The 21,948-nt window shown below is 37.0% G+C and overlaps 1 protein-coding gene across 2 annotated transcripts; it reads right to left on the reverse strand.

Moving 5' to 3' along the window:
* Nucleotides 1–2,147: 2,147 nt before the first annotated feature.
* tmem59l (transmembrane protein 59-like) lies at nucleotides 2,148–21,768 on the reverse strand. Of its 2 annotated transcripts, none has more exons than XM_063012724.1 (8): nucleotides 21,403–21,768; nucleotides 16,140–16,242; nucleotides 15,455–15,549; nucleotides 15,198–15,350; nucleotides 9,987–10,095; nucleotides 9,691–9,805; nucleotides 9,456–9,573; nucleotides 2,148–4,482 (listed from the first exon to the last, which is right to left on the reverse strand). In XM_063012724.1, the coding sequence occupies exons 1-8, from the start codon at nucleotides 21,565–21,567 to the stop codon at nucleotides 4,324–4,326; spliced, it is 1,017 nt and encodes a 338-aa protein (XP_062868794.1). In that variant the 5' UTR covers nucleotides 21,568–21,768; the 3' UTR covers nucleotides 2,148–4,323. The 2 variants fall into 2 exon arrangements, with proteins under 2 accessions (XP_062868794.1, XP_062868795.1); XM_063012725.1 differs by lacking the exon at nucleotides 2,148–4,482 and adding an exon at nucleotides 7,535–7,813.
* Nucleotides 21,769–21,948: the final 180 nt, after the last annotated feature.

The raw sequence follows: 21,948 nt of genomic DNA on the forward strand, positions 1-21,948 counted from the left end.
ATAGTAATATTGTGTATAAATTTACTGATTCTTTATTTATAAGTATGGCTACGCCTCTTTGTTTGGAACTGTAATTTGCAGAGAAAATATGCCGAATTATGGTGTCTTAATTCTGTGAAGATCATATTCAGATATATGAGTTTTAAGTATTGAGGGACTACATTCCCCCCTTCATATGAGCCATAATATTTTCCGTGATGTGTGTTCCCCTTTCTGGCATCCTCCTGGCATATACATTCCCATCCTCACTCTCTAGTTAGACTTAGTTTACACTGCATGACTTGATAGCCCTGGTTTTCCTTTCATCAACAGACCTTCTGATTATTAGTCCAGTACCAGTCCATTATTAGTCCAGCACTAGGCTACAACTGCCCTCAGCCTTAATCACTGGGTTCAGGTGTTTCAGTAACGCTCACTGCTAACATGTTTCGTCACCTGGTCAGGTTTGTGGAGGGACTGGCTTTCACGGACAGAACACAATAGGACACCAATCCATCGGTCATCCCCCAATCTCAGGTATAATGGATATGCCAGTTTGTGTCATTACCCTATTCTCCCTGTTCTTTAATACTAGCAAATATCTCCTCTGGCTGCTAGTATATTTTCATATTCCTTATGTTCCCTTTTCTTTTTTATTTAGTGTGTAGCCTAGGTTGTATGCCACATACCTTCACATGGCAATGCTAGTTACTAAAAGGTTCACAGAGTAGCACAATTACCCATTATTGTTTTTCTATAAAAATAGAGTGGCTCTGGAGACACGTAAATGCGACAGTTCTTGATATATTCTACACAATCTTTACCAACCTTGAGAGAGAAGGCCTTCTGAACACAGCAAAGTTCATGTCTGTGCTCTACATTGCATTTAGACTTTTCCAGTGTGGCTGATACTGCCACCGACTGCACACTGAGGAAATTCAGACCCCATTGCAGCTGTGGACTTACCATGAGCAAAAGGCTGAGCAGGACCCCATGCAGGTTTGAATTTTATCCTGTTCTGTCTTACATAGTGGGCCAACATTCCAACCACATTTTCTGACATTACACCACTTAAGTGTTTGTTAATGAAAAGATAATTCCAAAGCCCTGTACTGCATCTTCATGCATACTATAATGTAACTATTTTGTTATGTAAAATTTTTTGCTTTAATTGGCAATCCAATGTTTTTATAATCAAAAAACAAGAACTCCAATGTCTCCTTATTTACAGTTGACCCTTTTCAGACCATTTTGACATGTCAAATCAAGAAAAGTACAGGTATAAATTAAAATGTTAAAAATGGCTGGATTCCATAAAGTGTGCCAGTAAAGCCATGCTGATGAGCCAACAATCACAATACCAGACTGTTGAGTCTTTTGTTATTGGTTCATCCATGGTTTTCCTGTTTTGACAAGTCAAAATCTCTGTTAGTGGGAATGAACCTAATAGACCAATATGCTTAACATAAAGTATCAACAAATTAGAAGTTTTCAGCCTTTACTTGAACAGTGTTACACTTTGACAGAACTAAGGGCTAGTTTTAAAATCACTCAAATGCTTGGTGCACTGGGGAACATTTGTGTTTGTACAGTCTCTTTGGACCATTAATTTGAAATTTTAGACAGGTAGAAGGTGAGAAAACTTTGGGAATTTAACATCAATGTGTTTAGGAAGCACATTCTACCCCACCCAGAACTGCAGGTTTGGAGATACTTCTGTAGGAGAGAGGACAGTATTTTTTATGTTCTTGGTTTATGTTCTTGTATGAGGGAATTTTGTTCTCACAACATATGCCCAGATGCTAAAATGTTAGTTCTAGAACAGGCAATAAAATAAAGCTTGGATTTATAGTTCTAATTCAGGTCAAGTCAAAAATATATTTTACTCTACCTATTTTATTTCTTTAACAATCAGTTTTAAATACACGGATTTTGTATTTATCACAATCAATGTCTTATTAGTCTTTATAGGCAGAGTGGTAAAACACCTTGAATAGAGCAGCAATCTCTTTAAAGCAATCTCTTTTTTGACATATACTGAGACATCACTGCTACCATTTGCCATTGCAAATGACAGTGGAATAATAGCTTGTTTCAGGAGGCTAGTAAAGTCTGTCCTGTATTGATGCTAAAAGTGTCTAAAATTCTGAAGAAGAAAAATACCAAACAACTAATAAGTATGAATTTATGAATTCTATATCAAACCCTGTAAACACACATAAGACAATTGATTACAACATCAAAATCTTAACTTGTATTATAGATTAGGTAATTAAAGTGTTCAAAGTCAAACAGTTTCCAGTTTATTGGTGTAAAGCTACTTTTATCTACATTCATTGGTCATTAATTGTAATACATCACAGCACACTGTAACTATACCATGGCCTATTGTAACCCATATGATCCATTTTGTCATTTATCCTCTACAAGCGAGTTTACTGATACAGCAGTAATTTTGCTTAAACCTAGATTGTGTTTTAGGATTTATTTTTCCTCATAATAATACCCACTAATAATTACACTGCATATTAAACTTCTTTAAATCCTTAAATGCAAAGCTTAAAAGTAACATAAAATTGTTGAAATAGGGGAGGTAAGGAAACACCAGATTGTTCACAATGTGCCAAAAACATTTGACACTTTAGTTTAATTTTGCTTTTATCTTACAAAAAAAGTTGACACTACTTTTTTTCCCTATGTTTACACTATGTTTTTCATCTGCATCTGGCACTTTATTGTATAAGTTGGTCAAACTAACTATTCTTCACAAAAAAATTGTTGTTTTCTAAGCAACCAGCCAAAAGCTTAAACAAATTTCATTTGTTTAATCGGTTATTCTTGGTCTTCAAACTACTGATTAGTTTTTTCAGGTAAAGTTAGAACTAAGTTGGTATGAAATCCCACAGCCACTGCATCTCTTCGTGCACTACAGTAAGTTTAAATGATATAGATAAATTTTTATTAGCTGATAATTAGCTTCCTAATTCTAGGGTAGCATTTAAAAACGCTAATTCTAGCCACTGTAATACAAGCCACTGTTTATTTCACTGATACGACTATTTTATAGATATGACTTGGTCTAATACTGCAGGCTAAAAACTTGACACTATTACTTGCAAGTTACTTGGCTTGTATTGGCATCTTTATTCTGTTGCCCTGTTTATCATTACATTATAGCAGCTGAATTTAAAAAAAGACAAAGGGGGAGGGGGGTGGTAGTGTTGTCCCTCAAATTAAGTAGCATGCAAGAATGCAACGCTACTATAGCTGCATGGATAATATAGCATTGCAGGACTTACATGAACTAAAAGGACTTTGGCAGGGTTCTACAGCTTGTTACAATGTTATGTTTGCATAGCACTAACTACAAGTAGTAAACTCATCCTATATTCTACTGTGGATTATATAAGAACACAAACAATCCCAAGATAATTAAAAATTTTACGTTCTTACTTTTTAACAAAGTACCACTCCACCTCACCAGCCTTGTGAGAAACTTTGTGTATATAGTCACAACAACATTTCTGGTAGCCTCTAAATTAGAAATGATACCTTATACATTGGTTATACAATAGTTATACATTTTACATAACAATAAGACAAATAACTACATGTGTGTTCACAGCATCATGCTCTAATAATTCTATCAAGTATTTAAACATTTAAGTAAGAATGGCAAACTCTGCTATCCAAAAAGAAGGAATTTCTAAGCAGAGATAGAAAACTGGTTAAACTATTTGACCTTTTTATTGTAATAAGTGAAATACTGTCATGGTGTAAGACATTCTATTTTAAAGAACATATTAAATGTGTGCTGTGAAAATCTTTTAATTAAGTGTACAAACTGTGAAGATTCATTTATTGTCTGTTTTTCATTGTTCTTGATTGTAAGAGTTTCTGACAGGATCCCCTTAAAAGCTCTTTATTTGTTACTCTGTTGATAAATGCATAAAATCTTTGTGAGCACCTAGGACATGTTCATCTTTACTGTAAATCTGTAAATTGTGACAGTCTTTTTTTGTATGTAACCTCTTGGGTGCAGTATTCAAAGCTTGGCGGAAAATATACCTGTTTATTCCAACAGATTCAGAAGTAGCGCTATTAGTGATTAGAATATACATATCTTCAGACAAAGAAGAAAAATTATTGGGTTATTGGAAAGCTGTTTAACGTATATATCATTCATTCTATGAAGTCACAAGACTTCATATATATATATAATGTATGTACCATGCAAGTTATATATATATCAAAATGGTCTGCTGGTTTAACAGACTTAAACCCACTTTTCAATATTTTTTTTACAAAACATTTACCCTTGACTACCCTTGAATTACAATGACTCTAAATTGATGTTTTGTTCAGATCAATCTTCACTGGCAGCGGTCCTGTTTCTTTTTCCTCATTACATTGACCAACTGCCACAGCAATCACTGGAGTCAGATGGTAAGGGTTGATCTTGGTCATGTTGTCCAGAAACTCTTTATCTCCATTGATGCTCAGCTGCAAGAGAAAAGCAGCCAATGAGCACAGCTAAAAGTTAACATTCACTTATTGGTTTACCCTGGCCAGGGTTGCGGTTGGTCCAGTACCACCTGAAAACACTAAATGTAAGGGAGTAATACCCTGGACTGGGTGCCAATTCTTCATTCATTCTTCAATCATTTTGTTATAGAACTGACATACAGTACACTATGGAAATGTATGCCTATTCAATCAAAAGAGTTGCTTTTTAAAGGAAATAAGAATTGATGACATTATAAAGTGCAAGCAATTGATGGTTAAGAACCCTGTTCAAGGGCCCATCAGTGGCAACCTGGCAGGGGTGGAGCTTAAACTCTGATCACTAGTCCAGCACCTTAATCACTGAATTGTCACTGTTCCAGTGATTTTCAGGCAAGAACATTTGTGAGGTCAGACAGTGATGTTGAATAAGAGGGCCTAGCTCTCAATAAATGTTCCATTCATCAAAGGTGTTCACTGAGGTTAATTTTAGGGTTCTGAACAGGCCACAAACAAATGAGCAGATGAGGATAACTAAAAAAGAACAAATAAATGAGTATGTTATTCAGAGTCCACACGCTAGGTCAGAAGCAAAAAGAGAAACAATCGACCAACAGAGATAAAAGTGTCACTGTCACTGTAAATGAACACAAGAAAGCTAATGTGGCCATGAACTTCACCAACAGGGGCATCAGCAAAAAGCCCCCCAGCAAAGCGCACAACCACACAGAAAAGTATAAAAAGACAGATAAAGGAGAAAGGGTGAAAACTGAGTTACCAGCTACTCTGTCCACTGGCAGGTGAAAACCAGTTATTAGAGAAAAAAATTAAGAAAGAGGAACTCAGTTCACCTGTCCACGGCTGTTATGAGAGTCAATGTAACACCAGCTGTGTTACAAGTGTTCCAAAAAGAAGCCAGTGGAAAGAGCCAGTGGAAAGTACCGGCGTCGCAGTGTGAAGGTGAACAACATACAACACAATACAACTACCTCATGGCCAATGAAGCCGGTATCTCTTCAAGCTGCAGTGAATTAATGCTAATGAGGTGCCTGATTAAGGGAATTACCACTGTCAGTCATCTGCGACTCCATGCCACCTGTCGACCATAATTGCAATGTGCCACCTGACGATCTCTTATGGCTAGTGGGCCCATTATGAATAGTATCATTTTATTTATTAGCATTAATGGAGCCAAAAACACGGTAATATGGTCTCCCACTAGATTCTGTTCAAAGGGCTTTTGTTTCTACTTAATATACTGTACAGCAGTTTAGATTTGTAATACGGAAACATATTGTTGATTTTCTTTTTTGCTGCTGATACAAAAATATACTTCCCAGATTCTCAGCCATTTATCATAGTTGAGGAGAGACTGCAGATGGATATGACTTAGTAACTGCCGATCTCTATGGCAGGTGGACCTTTTACAGTAGTTTATTTACACAAAATGAAAAACTGTGTTTGACACAAAATCATTAATCAATAAAATGTATTTTTGTCTAAATTATGATTAAATTAAAGTACTAATGTTTGGTACTAACTTTAGCAGTGTGTTGTGTAATCTTTAAATAAACTTTAGGTAGTTTAGAATGATTTAGTTTACTTATTTAGTTTATCTTTCGTTTAGCTTATTTAGTTTACACCTGTTAGTTTATGCAAAGACTAAAAAGACCTGTTTATGACCTGTTTATTTAAATACCTAAAAAGGTTAACTGTCCATTAATTTACAATTAAACAAATTTATTTAACATAGCCTATTCACTACTCTTGTGTAGTATTTTTTGTTGCAATTTTTAATTGATTTAAAATGGAAAGCACCATATATTTATTTATTAAATTATTTACAGTATATTACTGTTATTATTATTAGCAGTAGTTGTAGCAGCAGTAGTAGTAGTAGTAGTAGTAACACATTAATAATAAAGCCCCAAGAAGCAGCCACAGTTCTCTGGTGTCTTGTGTTTTTGTTTGTTTTTGTTGTTAAACTATAGTGCATAGTGATACAGTTTACCAGCATAGTATATTAAATCCATTAACTGCCCCACTAGAGACAACAAAACACTAAATCACTGCTACAGTACTATTAAAGATGCCTATGGAGCAACCAATCATTAAAATGGAATCACTTGAAAACTAAAATCAACTTTTTTAAACTATCTAATTTTTCCTATTGTGGTTGTGCGTTTCATCAGCAATGCCCCAGTGGCTGCAGTGCATAGCCAACCAAGATTTCTTCTTTTGTTTTCTGAGTTAGTGCATGATGTAGTACCCCCTACTCTGATTAAGGTGCTTGTATATCTGTTTCATCACCTTTCTGCTTAAAGGCTGAGGATCATATTACCTCACATGTACACATCTTCACATCTTACATGGCTACACCTGGTGTATCAGTGGTGAGGTTTGCACCGTTCCGTTACAGAATAAGCCACCACTACATAAACCTAGGTCAGCTTATCCAGGGCGGCTGCACATTTCAGGTATGAGTCATCAGCTGACACAGACAGAGGCATCACAGACACCAGCAGAGGGTGTGGGTTACAAATTCACCTCCATGCATCCATGTTTCAAGCTTTCCCACAGGTGGCAAGGCAGTGTCTGGAGTTTTTAGCTGTTGCCAGTATTCTGACTCTCTCTGGTGAGCGTTTGGATTCTAACTTGCCAGTTCATTTTCTGCTTAGTCTTTAACTTTGTTTACTGATAATCGCGTAGAGTTTAGTATTTGTTACAGTATGTTACAGTAATGTGATTGCTTGGCTTTTATTTCTTCTCTCTAGTCCCACTTCTGGCTGTGGCTTTGATTTGGTTTCCTTTTGCTTGATTTATAACTGGAGATAAAACACTACACACTGAGCAATCAGCAGAAAACAGTAAAGACAAAGCAGTCACACAAATGTTTGGAAACCATCATTCAACAAGATCTCAAATAGAACCATCACTATCAGCAAGAAGACCATGCAGCCCTTGCACTTCCTAGGCTAAAGAAATTTAAACTGCCATAGAAAGTGTTGGTCTTATTCTACACAGCAACAACAGAAACAATCATTACATACTTTATTTCTGTCTGGTTAAGCTCTGCAACTTCCAAGCTAAAGCATATTGTAAAACATGCAAAAAAAAACAACAATCAGCTTAAATGCCTTAAATACATTCTTCTAGAGTAAGGAAAAGAACTGGTGAAATCATGATTGATCTCAGCCACGCCCGTCTGTCCCTGTGTGTCCTTTTTGTAAAAAATGTAAAAGGCCTCTATCTGGAACTCTTAAACCTAGAATAGAAAAATACTGGAGCCATGAATCTCACGGCCTGCTAACAGGCGGGGTGATTAACTTCCCTGCAAAGAAAAAGGTATAAAATAAGTATTCACTTAATCTGTACTTTGCACATTCTTCAGATTGATGCCCAGTTATGATCGTATCTGAAATAAAGCATGGAGTCTTTTTTCTTCTTAACTGATTCCAGTCTCTTGAGTGTTTCTTTAATAGTTTGTATTAGTTTAATAGTCGTGGTGTAAGAGATTAGTCTCTTTTGTACACAACATTTTGGTGGCCTGGACAATAGGAGCATTCTGGAAACAGACCCAAACTGTCAAGCTATCGGCACCAGCTGAAGGGAAGCGAGCAGCATTCTCTGTGAACAGAAAGCCAAACCCACAGGCACCCAATAGATTATAGACAAACCTTTCACGCCTGTATACAGTTGTCGCGACTGCTAATTGACTATAAAATTGTGAGACACTTGGCATAATGTTGCGTAGTGGGTCCCAGTTCCTCAAGGTTAAGTGGTTATCATTTACAACTGAAGTATATACAAAGGAAAATGATGCAAAATTATTTTTTTCACCTTTTTATTTTCTTATGATTTACATTTTATATTTGATTTTACTCATTATATTACTCATATAGAAGTTAAGTACTTTTGGAGGTTTTTTTTTTTTTCAGATGGTTTTTATTATGGTGGGAAATGATTCACACCGATTATTATATTTAGTCAATTATTTATTCACATTTATTCTACTTACTCATTTACTTATGTTTTCTCACAATGTTCAAGTGTTTTTTTTCTTTATTTCCTTTATTAAAATGTTTGAAAACATTTAGTAAAAGTAGTTTGGAGTATTTATTTAACTTTTAGCTATCATTTTAACACTTGATCATATACTTCACTTTATATGTAATCAGTTATTTTGTGAGTCATCCTGTGCTGAACTCAGATGTCGAGTACACTATCATATCAGGTTTGTTGGTTGGTAAGATGGGTAGGGTGCAAACATTTCCCTATAAATAGCAATAAATACGAGGTTTCTTCAAAAAATTTCAGCACTCTATTAATTAAGAATTTCAAAAACAAATTACATCACTTTTCCACATAGTCACCTTCTGATGCATTTTTCCCAGTCGTACTAACTTTTTAATGCCATCACAGCAAAAAATCTTTTTGGTTAAGTGCGTAGCCATTGATGCACCGCTGCTTTCACATCATCATCACATGAAAATCTTCTTCCCCTTAAAGCTTCTTTGAGCGGTCCAAAAAAAGGAAATAAGACGGCACTAAATCCGGACTATAATCTCCCTCAGACACGAGCAATTACTATTCCTCTCGCCCTCACCGTGTCCAAACAAAATATAAAAGTGCCGAAACTCTTTGAAGATGTTCTAAAAGTATGGTTTCAAAAATAAAATATAGCTAAACCTATTTCCACTTGAAGTGTCAAATTTAGTCTCAAATTTAGGTTATTGTCTGTGTGAGGTAAGTTACCCTTAAGTACCCTAAATTCTGTGTCATGTGAAATTATGTGCAAGCTATTGTTTTTTAGTATCTTAAGTACTTAAGTATTATGTTTTTCACAAATATTGTTGTAAACCACTGACCACTGATTTTTAGTGAAATAATTGGAATATTGATTTAAAATGGTAAGACAAGTCTTGTCTTAATTTTTTTATTGGGTATTATCTGGGTCTTGAATAAGTGTGTACCTGAGGCTTGATGTGTTGTTCAGGTGCAGTTACCAGACTGGCACAGCTTAGCCACAGCATTACCATTACAGACAAGAAAAGGCAAGCAGCTAAAATCCATCTGGGCAGACCTGAACGCCTGTGAGAGACAAAAACAAATATTTTACTGCCTTATTTGCGATACCCTCTTAGTAATTATTTAAAATGTTAACCAATGTCTAAATGCACTTGACTGTAAACCTGTAAACTGTCTGACCTTGACATGCAGCTGAGAAAGTCATGCTCAGTAATGCCATCTTCAGAATTCTGGCTCATGTGTTTTCCCTTACTTGCAGATTTTGCCACAGTCCTCTCCCCATACAAGTGCCCTCCTAGTTGGATGCAAAAAAAAGGTAATTTTGGTTGATGGCTTAGTTTTACCTGCCATTTTTGAAAAGATAAAGCGTTGTGCTGGATTTGTTACATTAAGTCAAGGTAGAGGACAGAGAGCAAGCTAAACATTTTACAGAAGAACTTATGGTGGTCCCCTGAACTAAAGGTACTTTATCTCACCAGTATGGATCCTCTGTGTATAAGTGTTGACCTGGGGCAAGGGCTTGTATGCAACCCTGGAGTGAGCAGCCTGTAACTCGGACAGGGAGTACTCAGTCTCTGGCTGGCTCTGAAAGAATAGTTATTATTCTATAAGAGAGGAGCGTAGGGAAAATAGCTTTACATTATTTTATTTGTTATCTCAGTTGCCATGACACTTGGTACATTAACAGCAGCAAGATTAAAGGGATTCAATAACAAACATGGTTTTGTTTGAATTTACATACTGTCATTTTTCTTTCAATAAATAAAACACCATTTTATCCCATCCAGCAGTAAAAACTTCCCCCACTTACCAGATGTCAGTTATTTGATGGAAAGACCATTTTTAACACTACTATTTCATTACTGTGTTTGAATTATTGCAGTTGAATGAATGACTGAATTTGAATTATTATAGTATATAATATAATATAATATATAATAAATAATATAATAAAATAATAATTGTGACAAGCAAAAACAGGAGAAATCAGGAACACTCAATTTCAGCGGTCAAAGCTTAATCTATGTTTGTCACTAAGTGGAGTAACAAAAGTGTGCAGAGCATCATATGGCCTACTGCGAGTGTCCACAAGCGCACCTACAGGGGTTGGACAAAATAACTGAAACACCTGTCATTTTAGTGTGGGAGGTTTCATGGCTAAATTGGACCAGTCTGGTGGCCAATCTTCATTAATTGCACATTGCACCAGTAAGAGCAGAGTGTGAAGGTTCAATTAGCAGGGTAAGAGCACAGTTTTGCTCAAAATATTGCAATGCACACAACATTATGGGTGACATACCAGAGTTCAAAAGAGGACAAATTGTTGGTGCACGTCTTGCTGGCGCATCTGTGACCAAGACAGCAAGTCTTTGTGATGTATCAAGAGCCACGGTATCCAGGGTAATGTCAGCATACCACCAAGAAGGACAAACCACATCCAACAGGATTAACTGTGGACGCAAGAGGAAGCTGTCTGAAAGGGATGTTCGGGTGCTAACCCGGATTGTATCCAAAAAACATAAAACCACGGCTGCCCAAATCACGGCAGAATTAAATGTGCACCTCAACTCTCCTGTTTCCACCAGAACTGTCCGTCGGGAGCTCCACAGGGTCGATATACACGGCCGGGCTGCTATAGCCAAACCTTTGGTCACTCGTGCCAATGCCAAACGTCGGTTTCAATGGTGCAAGGAGCGCAAATCTTGGGCTGTGGACAATGTGAAACATGTATTGTTCTCTGATGAGTCCACCTTTACTGTTTTCCCCACATCCGGGAGAGTTACGGTGTGGAGAAGCCCCAAAGAAGCGTACCACCCAGACTGTTGCATGCCCAGAGTGAAGCATGGGGGTGGATCAGTGATGGTTTGGGCTGCCATATCATGGCATTCCCTTGGCCCAATACTTGTGCTAGATGGGCGCGTCACTGCCAAGGACTACCGAACCATTCTGGAGGACCATGTGCATCCAATGGCGGTGCCGTGTATCAGGATGACAATGCACCAATACACACAGCAAGACTGGTGAAAGATTGGTTTGATGAACATGAAAGTGAAGTTGAACATCTCCCATGGCCTGCACAGTCACCAGATCTAAATATTATTGAGCCACTTTGGGGTGTTTTGGGGAAGCGAGTCAGGAAACGTTTTCCTCCACCAGCATCACGTAGTGACCTGGCCACTATCCTGCAAGAAGAATGGCTTAAAATCCCTCTGACCACTGTGCAGGACTTGTACAGTGTATCACAAAAGTGAGTACACCCCTCACATTTCTGCAGATATTTAAGTATATCTTTTCATGGGACAACACTGACAAAATGACACTTTGACACAATGAAAAGTAGTCTGTGTGCAGCTTATATAACAGTGTAAATTTATTCTTCCCTCAAAATAACTCAATATACAGCCATTAATGTCTAAACCACCGGCAACAAAAGTGAGTACACCCCTTAGTGAAAGTTCCTGAAGTGTCAATATTTTGTGTGGCCACCATTATTTCTTAGAACTGCCTTAACTCTCCTGGGCATGGAGTTTACCAGAGCTTCACAGGTTGCCACTGGAATGCTTTTCCACTCCTCCATGACGACATCACGGAGCTGGCGGACATTCAAGACTTTGCGCTCCTCCACCTTCCGCTTGAGGATGCCCCAAAGATGTTCTATTGGGTTTAGGTCTGGAGACATGCTTGGCCAGTCCATCACCTTTACCCTCAGCCTCTTCAATAAAGCAGTGGTTGTCTTAGAGGTGTGTTTGGGGTCATTATCATGCTGGAACACTGCCCTGCGACCCAGTTTCCGGAGGGAGGGGATCATGCTCTGCTTCAGTATTTCACAGTACATATTGGAGTTCGTGTGTCCCTCAATGAAATGTAACTCCCCAACACCTGCTGCACTCATGCAGCCCCAGACCATGGCATTCCCACCACCATGCTTGACTTTAGGCATGACACACTTATCTTTGTACTCCTCACCTGATTGCCGCCACACATGCTTGAGACCATCTGAACCAAACAAATTAATCTTGGTCTCATCAGACCATAGGACATGGTTCCAGTAATCCATGTCCTTTGTTGACATGTCTTCAGCAAACTGTTTGTGGGCTTTCTTGTGTAGAGACTTCAGAAGAGGCTTCCTTCTGGGGTGACAGCCATGCAGACCAATTTGATGTAGTGTGCGGCGTATGGTCTGAGCCCTGACAGGCTGACCCCCCACCTTTTCAATCTCTGCAGCAATGCTGACAGCACTCCTGCGCCTATCTTTCAAAGACAGCAGTTGGATGTGACGCTGAGCACGTGCACTCAGCTTCTTTGGACGACCGACGCGAGGTCTGTTCTGAGTGGACCCTGCTCTTTTAAAACGCTGGATGATCTTGGCCACTGTGCTGCAGCTCAGTTTCAGGGTGTTGGCAATCTTCTTGTAGCCTTGGCCATCTTCATGTAGCGCAACAATTCGTCTTTTAAGATCCTCAGAGAGTTCTTTGCCATGAGGTGCCATGTTGGAGCTTTCAGTGACCAGTATGAGAGAGTGTGAGAGCTGTACTACTAAATTGAACACACCTGCTCCCTATGCACACCTGAGACCTAGTAACACTAACAAATCACATGACATTTTGGAGGGAAAATGACAAGCAGTGCTCAATTTGGACATTTAGGGGTGTAGTCTCTTAGGGGTGTACTCACTTTTGTTGCCGGTGGTTTAGACATTAATGGCTGTATATTGAGTTATTTTGAGGGAAGAATAAATTTACACTGTTATATAAGCTGCACACAGACTACTTTTCATTGTGTCAAAGTGTCATTTTGTCAGTGTTGTCCCATGAAAAGATATACTTAAATATCTGCAGAAATGTGAGGGGTGTACTCACTTTTGTGATACACTGTATATGTCATTTCCAAGACGAATTGACGCTGTATTGGCCGCAAAAGGAGGCCCTACACCATACTAATAAATTATTGTGGTCTAAAACCAGGTGTTTCAGTTATTTTGTCCAACCCCTGTATATGGTAGCTGTAGCTCATAAAATAGCTAATTTACATTTCTCTCTCTCTCTCTCTCTCTCTCTCTCACACAGTGGATTTAGTGTTCAGGCCTCTAGACCTTTTCACAATTTACTGTGTTGTGAATGTCATTATGAAAAGATGCATTTTACATTATGCCAATCAATGTACAATTAATCAGACATAATGATTAACAGGTCTGAATTTTCTTATTCACAACTTTGCTTTGGCACTGAAAATTATGTTCATCCACATACTGTTTGTTTTAACCATCCTTTTCATGTGGCAATCAGTTGCAATTTGAATTTACTGAACATATTTTGGAAAATGCCACATCTGGATCTAAAAGGGCCCATAATTTACTCAGCACTGTCAAGACAAAAGCTAAGCCATAAAGTCCAAGGAACTGTCTGTAGATCTCTGTGATTAAATTGTGGCAAGGCATAGACTGGGACAAAGATATAAAACAACATCTGTTGTGAGTGTTAGTTTCTAGGACCAAAGTGTCCTAAATAATTCTCAGATGGAAAAATGTAACACTCTCTACCTAAATTATTTATTAGATTTAATGTTACTAACACACTTCATGGGCAGGCAATTTACAATGATAGTTTAATGTGTCCAGCCATAACAGACTCAAAAGACAATATGATGAGACAAACAAATCTCATTTGAAATGTTAGCACTGAGCAAAGTTTCCATTCAGATCCCGGCATTCACCTTTCAAACAATGATCCTATTCACATGTAGTCAGCTTTGCTCTCCTCTTATCTATTTGACTTTCCATTATTATTAAGAGCTATCAGTCTGACTTCTGACAACCATATGGATAGTGTTTCTCCAAAACATCTTCTGTTTGGGTCTTGAGGCTTTGAACATTAAATGGCCGATTTAATGTTCTACTACTTATATCCATCCATCTTGCTGCTAGTCATCCTTTTCCTTTTTTTAAATTCTTCTAAGCAAGCATAACTGGCTTTTTAAATAAATTATTTGAACTTTTGTTCTGGACAACATGTAAGAGGTTAGGTTTGATTTGGTCAAGGATCAATTTGTTTATCTTCTTGATCATTCTCCTCTATTCCTGATTATATGTTAAGCATACAGGTCGAACAGGAATAGTGACCTTGCAACCAGAATGCAACCTTCTCTGTATTCCTACCATCATTGTTTGATCAATGTTTGGTCAATTGACCTGTGCATGGACATCCCTTAGTATACCAGCTCAAGGCTGAAATGTATTCCTGTTCTTCTGGAAAACAATTATTGTTTTCCCATGCTTGTTCTCATCTTCATCACATTTACAACTGTTGTTGTAGTACTTGTCCCTGTCCATCATTGCAACTCTTTATCCTTCTTGATTTTGGCCTCTCTATTTTGCAGTCCCAACTGTATCATTGGTCATCCAAGTTATTTTTTTTGATGAACTCTTTGAGTTTTGTTCAGCATCTGAAATTGGTTCCTGATGTTTTCCTTGAAAAGAGATGATTTGTTTTTTCATGTCATCTTTTGGAAAACCTGACAGTTTTGGATTATTTTTCTTAGCTTTAACTGAAACCATTTAAAGACATGATTAACATGTATTTTGAACAATGAGAATGCCATATTTATAGAGCACTGCTTTGTCATTATTGTCTAATTCATACATTATTGTTTTTTTTTATTATTATAAAGGCTCCAATTTGGAGACTTACCTGAAAGACAACTACCTTCCCATCATCGGCCTGCAAATAGAAGGTCCAAGTAGAGGAAATAAAACTCTGAGCAGAGCTCACAATATCATTGCACCAGCCAGAAAAAGCATCTATCACTGAGACTGGCTTGGGACGGTTGGTCAGAGCCTTGAGCTGTAAAGGAGAATGACAGGCTGATTCACAGGTATACATATACATATTTATATACTGTACATATGCAGGTGAATTAGCTACCCTGAGATGCCCATAAGACTTACCTTTCTCCGTTTGATTTCTGGCTCAGCTGGTTGACTGTAACAGCCAGTGCTGCAAGATTTCTGCTCAAGTAACAAGCTGTATGCTTCCTGGCATGCTGCATAAAGTCACACACACCGGGCATGTAATGTCATACTCCATTCTTTTTAGCTCAGTAGCCATTAATCTTAATTGTAAAAAAGCCTGAACCTCTGACTGGCTAGGCAGCTCCAAATAGGTTTTGTTTTGCTTTTGACAGTTTTGATTTCTATGATTGTTAAGCCAACAATAAACAACAGTCTTTAAATAAGTTTATGCAATAAAAAACAGCTTTAAACACTTCATCAGTAAACATTACCTTCAGCAGAGTCAAAGATGTTTCTTTAAATCTTTTATCGGTATAGTATTTTTCTTACAACCCCAAATCAGAAAAAGTTGGGACAGTATGGAAAATGCAAATAAAATAAAAATGCAGGCCTGAAATGCAGGAATGGATGTTTATTAATAAATTAAATGAAGTTGAGCAGACAAAACATGAAATATCTAAGGTTTATCTTGTCTGCAATCAAATAAAAGTCAAAATAAATGTAAGAAACACTGTGTTTTTTTATTATTTGCATTGTTCATGCTGTCCCAACTTTTTTTCTGATTTGGGGTTGTACTACTCATAGACTGCCCAAAAATGCCCAAGTGCTAAAAAGTGCTTACCTCCCTGACATTCATCAGTGCTGTTGTTGAATCCATTTCCATTCACAAACTGGCAAATAGAGTACAGACGGCATCCACGATAGCATGCATTCATGAGAGAGTCCTATAAGCAGAGAATGAGCATAGCAAGAGCTACATTAAGTTTCTACAAAATCAGAGTAAAAATTCTGTTTGTTAATAAAAGGACTACAGGGATTTAATGGTGTCAATGTTGCATTTTAATTTAACCCAGAAGTGTTTTTGTTGTAGTTAAAAGGATGGTTAATATCTTGCTATGCAGACAGCGGCATAGTCATGCTAAAACATAAACAGTCCTTTCCCAAACATGATGACATGTACCCTGTTACCCAGCTTAATTACATCAAATTCAGCTGAAATATTTGATTGCAGTCAGTTAAATCGTGCAAGCTCAAATTTTGGGGGTATTTACGGTAGTGCTTTGAGAACAGTTCTCGTGCTTGCATGCATACAGATTGATTCCAAGGTGATTCAGAACTACAATATCTGATGATTGATGGCACCAAGTTTAAAGCAGAACTATTATGGGAATTTGGGGGGTTTCGGGATAGTTACTGAGTAACTATACCATGTAAATGTATACTGTAATTATTGACGCATGGTTACAGACCTGAGCTTGTATGTTTATTTAAGCTATTAATACCTCACTCATTCCAGCTTGATTCAGTACTACAATGTCTAAAAAGTGTGCACACCATGTTTGGAGCAGATCTATGGTGAAATTTTTAATTTTGGCAGATTTAACACACCTCATTTTATATGGCTTGTTACAAATGAATGCAAGTGTACCAGATCCAATATGTATACACCTCATAATCAATCTCTCATTCCAGCTTCATTCTGTACTAAAATAAGTGTCCACAAAAAGTTTGAAGCAGTTGAGTTTTGAAAATATTTATTAAAGTATACAGTGGGGTGTGAAAATGTTTAAAACTTAACATACAATGGATATATTTCAGACTTGGTATGGTTACGTTAGAATAGGTGATGTATCGTGAGCTTTAAGAAACATCATGTCCAGGTCTAGATGCATGCATTGATAATACCAATATTTATTAGGGTGGTTATTTTTCCAAAACTTAATATTTTCACCATAGATCTGCTTTAAACTTGCCATGAACACTTGTGAGATATTATGGTATAGACTCAAGTTGGAATGATAGACATATTCTGAGATTTTTTTTTTTTTTTTACAGATAAAGCCATGCCTTCATGATTACAGTATGTTGAGGTGTGTTAAATCCCCCATAACTCGAATTCCCCTTCATAAATCTGCTTCAAACTTGGTGTGGACACTTATCAGATGTTGTAGTACTGAATCGAGTTGGAATAAGTGATATATTATAAGCTTTAATAAACAAATAAGTTCAGGTCTATATGCATACATTAATAATTAGAGTATACATTAAGGTGGTTGCCTTTCTAAAACAAGATTTGTCTCAAACTAGGTGTGGACACTTGCCTGATATCCTAGAATATAAATAAACTGAAATGTTGGACATATTGTGAGATTTTTCACAGATACAGCATCACATGCATGTAATCTTTATAATTAAAGTATAAATTGAGGTGCCTTAAATCCCCCAAAACTTTTTTTTCTCCACAGATTCTGCATCAGACTTGGTATGACTAGTCATCAAATATTTTAGTTTTAAATTACGTTGGAATGAGTGATATATATGAGCTTCAATTAACATACTATATAAGCTCAAGTCTGTATGCTTGCATGAACGTAGCCGCATTCGCAAAGCACTACTGTAATATCCCTAAAATTTGAGCACGCGCTATTTTAATGCGGATAACTTGACTGCAGTCAAATATTTCAGGTGATTTTGACGTATCTAAGGGATGCGTCGTCATGTTGTTATTGGGTGATTCTTCATTTGGGGGAACTTTTACGTCCCTAAGTTATAAATTTGTGTTAAAAATACTTTATTACAAAACAAATATTTTAGGTATTAAAAAGATCATTCATTGCATCACTAACAAAAAATTACATACCAAAATAATTATGATTTTCATTTTTTATGATGATTTAAACATCAATATTTTGCTACTTTGGCCTTGTCCCCAACCCAGACTTTAAAACTTCTCTGCTCTAATAAAATGCTAAAATGTGATCAATTCATTATAAAAATCACAATATGAGTTTTATAATAACTTAAAAAGAAATAATTTTTTTTTTTTTCTTTTCATATTTGTACAACCTATGCATATTTTTCACTTTTATTCTTAGTAACGGTGTGTGTGCGCTGGTTATAGCAACATAACCTGTGTAATACACCGCTGTATAAGTGCAGATGAAGCCTCATTTAAGCTTTTGAAGCTCTTTTACTGATTGTGCTGAAAATACCTGGGGGAGGGGGGGCACCTTACACAGTCATGAGAACAAAGGTTTTATTTATGGTGTTTAACATTTATTATTTTTATTCTTTATAATAATAAGTCAGAACCATATTTTAGGCAAAACAACGCACTCCGCCCACTGCGCTGCTCATACAGCGGTGTATTACACAGGTTATGTTGCTATAACCAGCGCACACACACCGTTACTAAGAATAAAAGTGAACACTACTTAATATAATTCCCACAGTCTCCCATTGATAAAAATACGGAACAAAGCGTCCTGTATCAGTTCAATACTGAACGCGGCGTTTAGTCTCCAAATAAAGAAGGATTCTGTATGTTACAGGACGGTGGGTAACCCTGGTTTGATTGTCTCTTATATAGTGAGTGAGATAAAACACAGCACCAAAGCTTCATCAGTCCCGCACATGCTGCTTTAATATAAGCTCCGATACACTGAGTCCAGTGTTACAAAAGTGAAACAAGCTTCAACAAGCCTCGGTATCAAATGTTCCGTCCCTAATAAACAATGTTTTGTCCATTTTGTGCACAAACAATCTAATAACTTTCCACAAGAAAAACAATAGCGGGTTAACTGGATAAAATGATTTCCACAAACTAGACAAAACCTTGTTTATCGTCACCATCACAAACTCCGTTCACATTACCGCTGACAAACAGTTTGATTGACAGCAGGTAAGCAACACGCACTTCCGGTGTTATTGTCCCTACCTTTTCCGTCAGAAATGTGCGGCCGAGAAGTGCAAAACAAATTTACATTTTAGAAAACAAAATTACATATGCCGAAAACAAATTTACAAGTACTGAAACACTTTTACATATGCCAAAACATATTTACAAACACTGGGTACCCAAGCACTTGTAAATTTGTTTTTGCTTTCATTGTAAATGTTGTTTTTGTTTTTTTGTAATTTTGTTTTCTGAAATGTAAATTTGTTTTGCACTTCTCGGCCACCGTACCTATCTAGTTTTTTTCTTAAAAAAAGTAAAAATTGTCATTACCGCAACACGTCATTACCAACACATAATGACATTTTGCTATGCCACTTCGCAAATAAATATGAAATATTAATTCTATAGCCATCATTAAGTCTTTGCTCTAGCATAATCTTGACATAATTAAAACTAAATTATTCCTAATTATATTTTTCAAAAGTTAAGATGGTCAAAAGAGCCCGCAATTGAAGCATCACCCTATTATTTTTGTTCTTCTAAACATTCCTATCCGATTTTGCCTGTCTTTATTATTTTAACCACGACATGTATGCAATAAGCTTGTGATGTGTGCTTCGATCACGATGCGCGTTTATTTTCGGTTGAAGTGACAGGAAATGTGCCTAGGAATCCTTCTCAAAGAGTCGTTTGCTTATTTTAGTGCTCCACTGCGCAAGGGAATCATGCGTAACCAAATCAAAATAATGCACGTCAAAACCAATTAGATTTAGAAAGTATGTGCACGATTAAACGAAAATGCAAGAATGCATTGTTAATCGTTCAAACGAATTAAGAAACCGCGACCAAACGTGCACATTAATCGCAAAACGTTATGTACCATCCGGGACACCGTACCGGCGCTCCGTAACATGCAAATTAAGCTTGTTAACGTTTGAACATGGAATGGAATGTTTACATGTAAGAATTAAATTCTTGATTTATTCCTTACTTGATGAGTAATATATTAATAAAAGCTAAAACGGCCTTTCATAACACTAATCATATAATTATTCATTTAAAATATCTTTAACTGGAATAACGACTAATCAAAACAAAAGGTGACATACGTATCTCTACTTTATGACATGTCATTTAATTGTAGATACTTACGTGACTTATGTTTACGATAGTACTTTCTTAATAGCTGATGTCTTGAACGGGAGCTTTCATAGGCCTACAACTCAGTGGTAAATTCTTACTAGCCAAAATATAGTTAGAAATATCTGAAATTATTTCGCTTAGTTTAAATATAATTAGAGCTACCTTAGTTCATGAACATATCTATTCATAAATGAATTCCATATATATGTATGTCTGGTCACACAAATAAGCGTTGAAACGGCTTGCCCTACAAAAGCGCTTAACTAACTGGATTTGGGCAGGGTCTGTGATATCTGCTTTACATAACTGCGTGCAGTCCTTAATCACGTTGCATTTTTTCTCTCAATAACAAATGCATCCGTTATTAAAAGACATTTAATGTTTCTGGGTTACTTTTTAGTAAAAAAAATTAAAAAAAAGAATAAAGAAATAGAATAGAAATGTTTTACCAGTGATCTTTACATTAGCATTACAGTCTAACCCCAGGTAGAGTTTTTCCATGTTAAAAGTCAGTTCCTCTACATTACCAATATCACAGAGGCGAACATGTATGGATTCTCATTGCTCCAAAAAAGCCATTAAAGACACTGGGCCTAATGCGGTCCTGTAAACGAATCCCCCCACCCCCAAAGCTGAACACACGCACTCGCACACGGGTTAACAGGCCCCCTTCAAACAATGGGGATGCGAAATTACACCCATAACACCAGAGAAGAAATTTTTTCAAATGAATATGCGGCTTACATACCACTGAACAATGACATATCACTCCTCACTGTTCATTTGTAATTGTGGAACAATGGGCCATACAGTCACGGCGCATACTGTCACTGCTAATGGGTAATTAAAATCGTAATTATTAGTGGAATGCAAATGAAAATGAAATAAGGATGAACGATAAAGGCCTTACATTAATTTAGGAGCATTTTGCGCAGTCACAAATGCAACCCAAGTTTTTAATATTTGTGATGCAACTGAATGCGACAGTCTTAAGTTGCTTGACCACGTTTAAAATCAGAAAATAATTAAATTATAAAGAGAAGCGCTTTGATAAATCACTTACTTTTACAGCGTTTTTGTTTTTTATGGTTATCTGGCATTGCTTTTTGCAGTAGCTGATGTCTCCCAGCTCACTGTCAAACAGATCTGAAGATGCTGCAGCCAGCTCTACTAAAAGCAGTGAGAGAAGAGCAGACAAAAAACACGTAACGCTACCGAACCAGTGCATCTCTCCGCTTTTTTGCCCTATTCACTAGCCAACACGGATAATGCGCTGATCTAATCCTGTCCCCTATTCACTTCGATCTGAATCCCCTCCGCTGCTCAGACGTCTCGGACACGCGATGTCGTAAAGTGCAGCATCATCACGCTCGCGTGGCTGCATTTTTCCTCTGCACCAGTTTTTTTGCTTGAGCTGTATTCAGCAGTTTGATAGCGCAACGGAAAGCATTTGCTACTGTAACGTATAATCACATATTATTGAACGAACTGTAGTTGTTCAAGAGTACAATCACATGTATAAATGAACCAACGAAACACACATTAATAACATTAAAACAGAATAGGAAAGAACCAATTCAGGAATATGCTTTCGACAGAGGCAAATTTA

The sequence above is a fragment of the Trichomycterus rosablanca genome, chromosome 17 (genome assembly GCF_030014385.1).
Source record: "Trichomycterus rosablanca isolate fTriRos1 chromosome 17, fTriRos1.hap1, whole genome shotgun sequence".
Classification (NCBI taxonomy): Eukaryota; Metazoa; Chordata; class Actinopteri; order Siluriformes; family Trichomycteridae; genus Trichomycterus; species Trichomycterus rosablanca.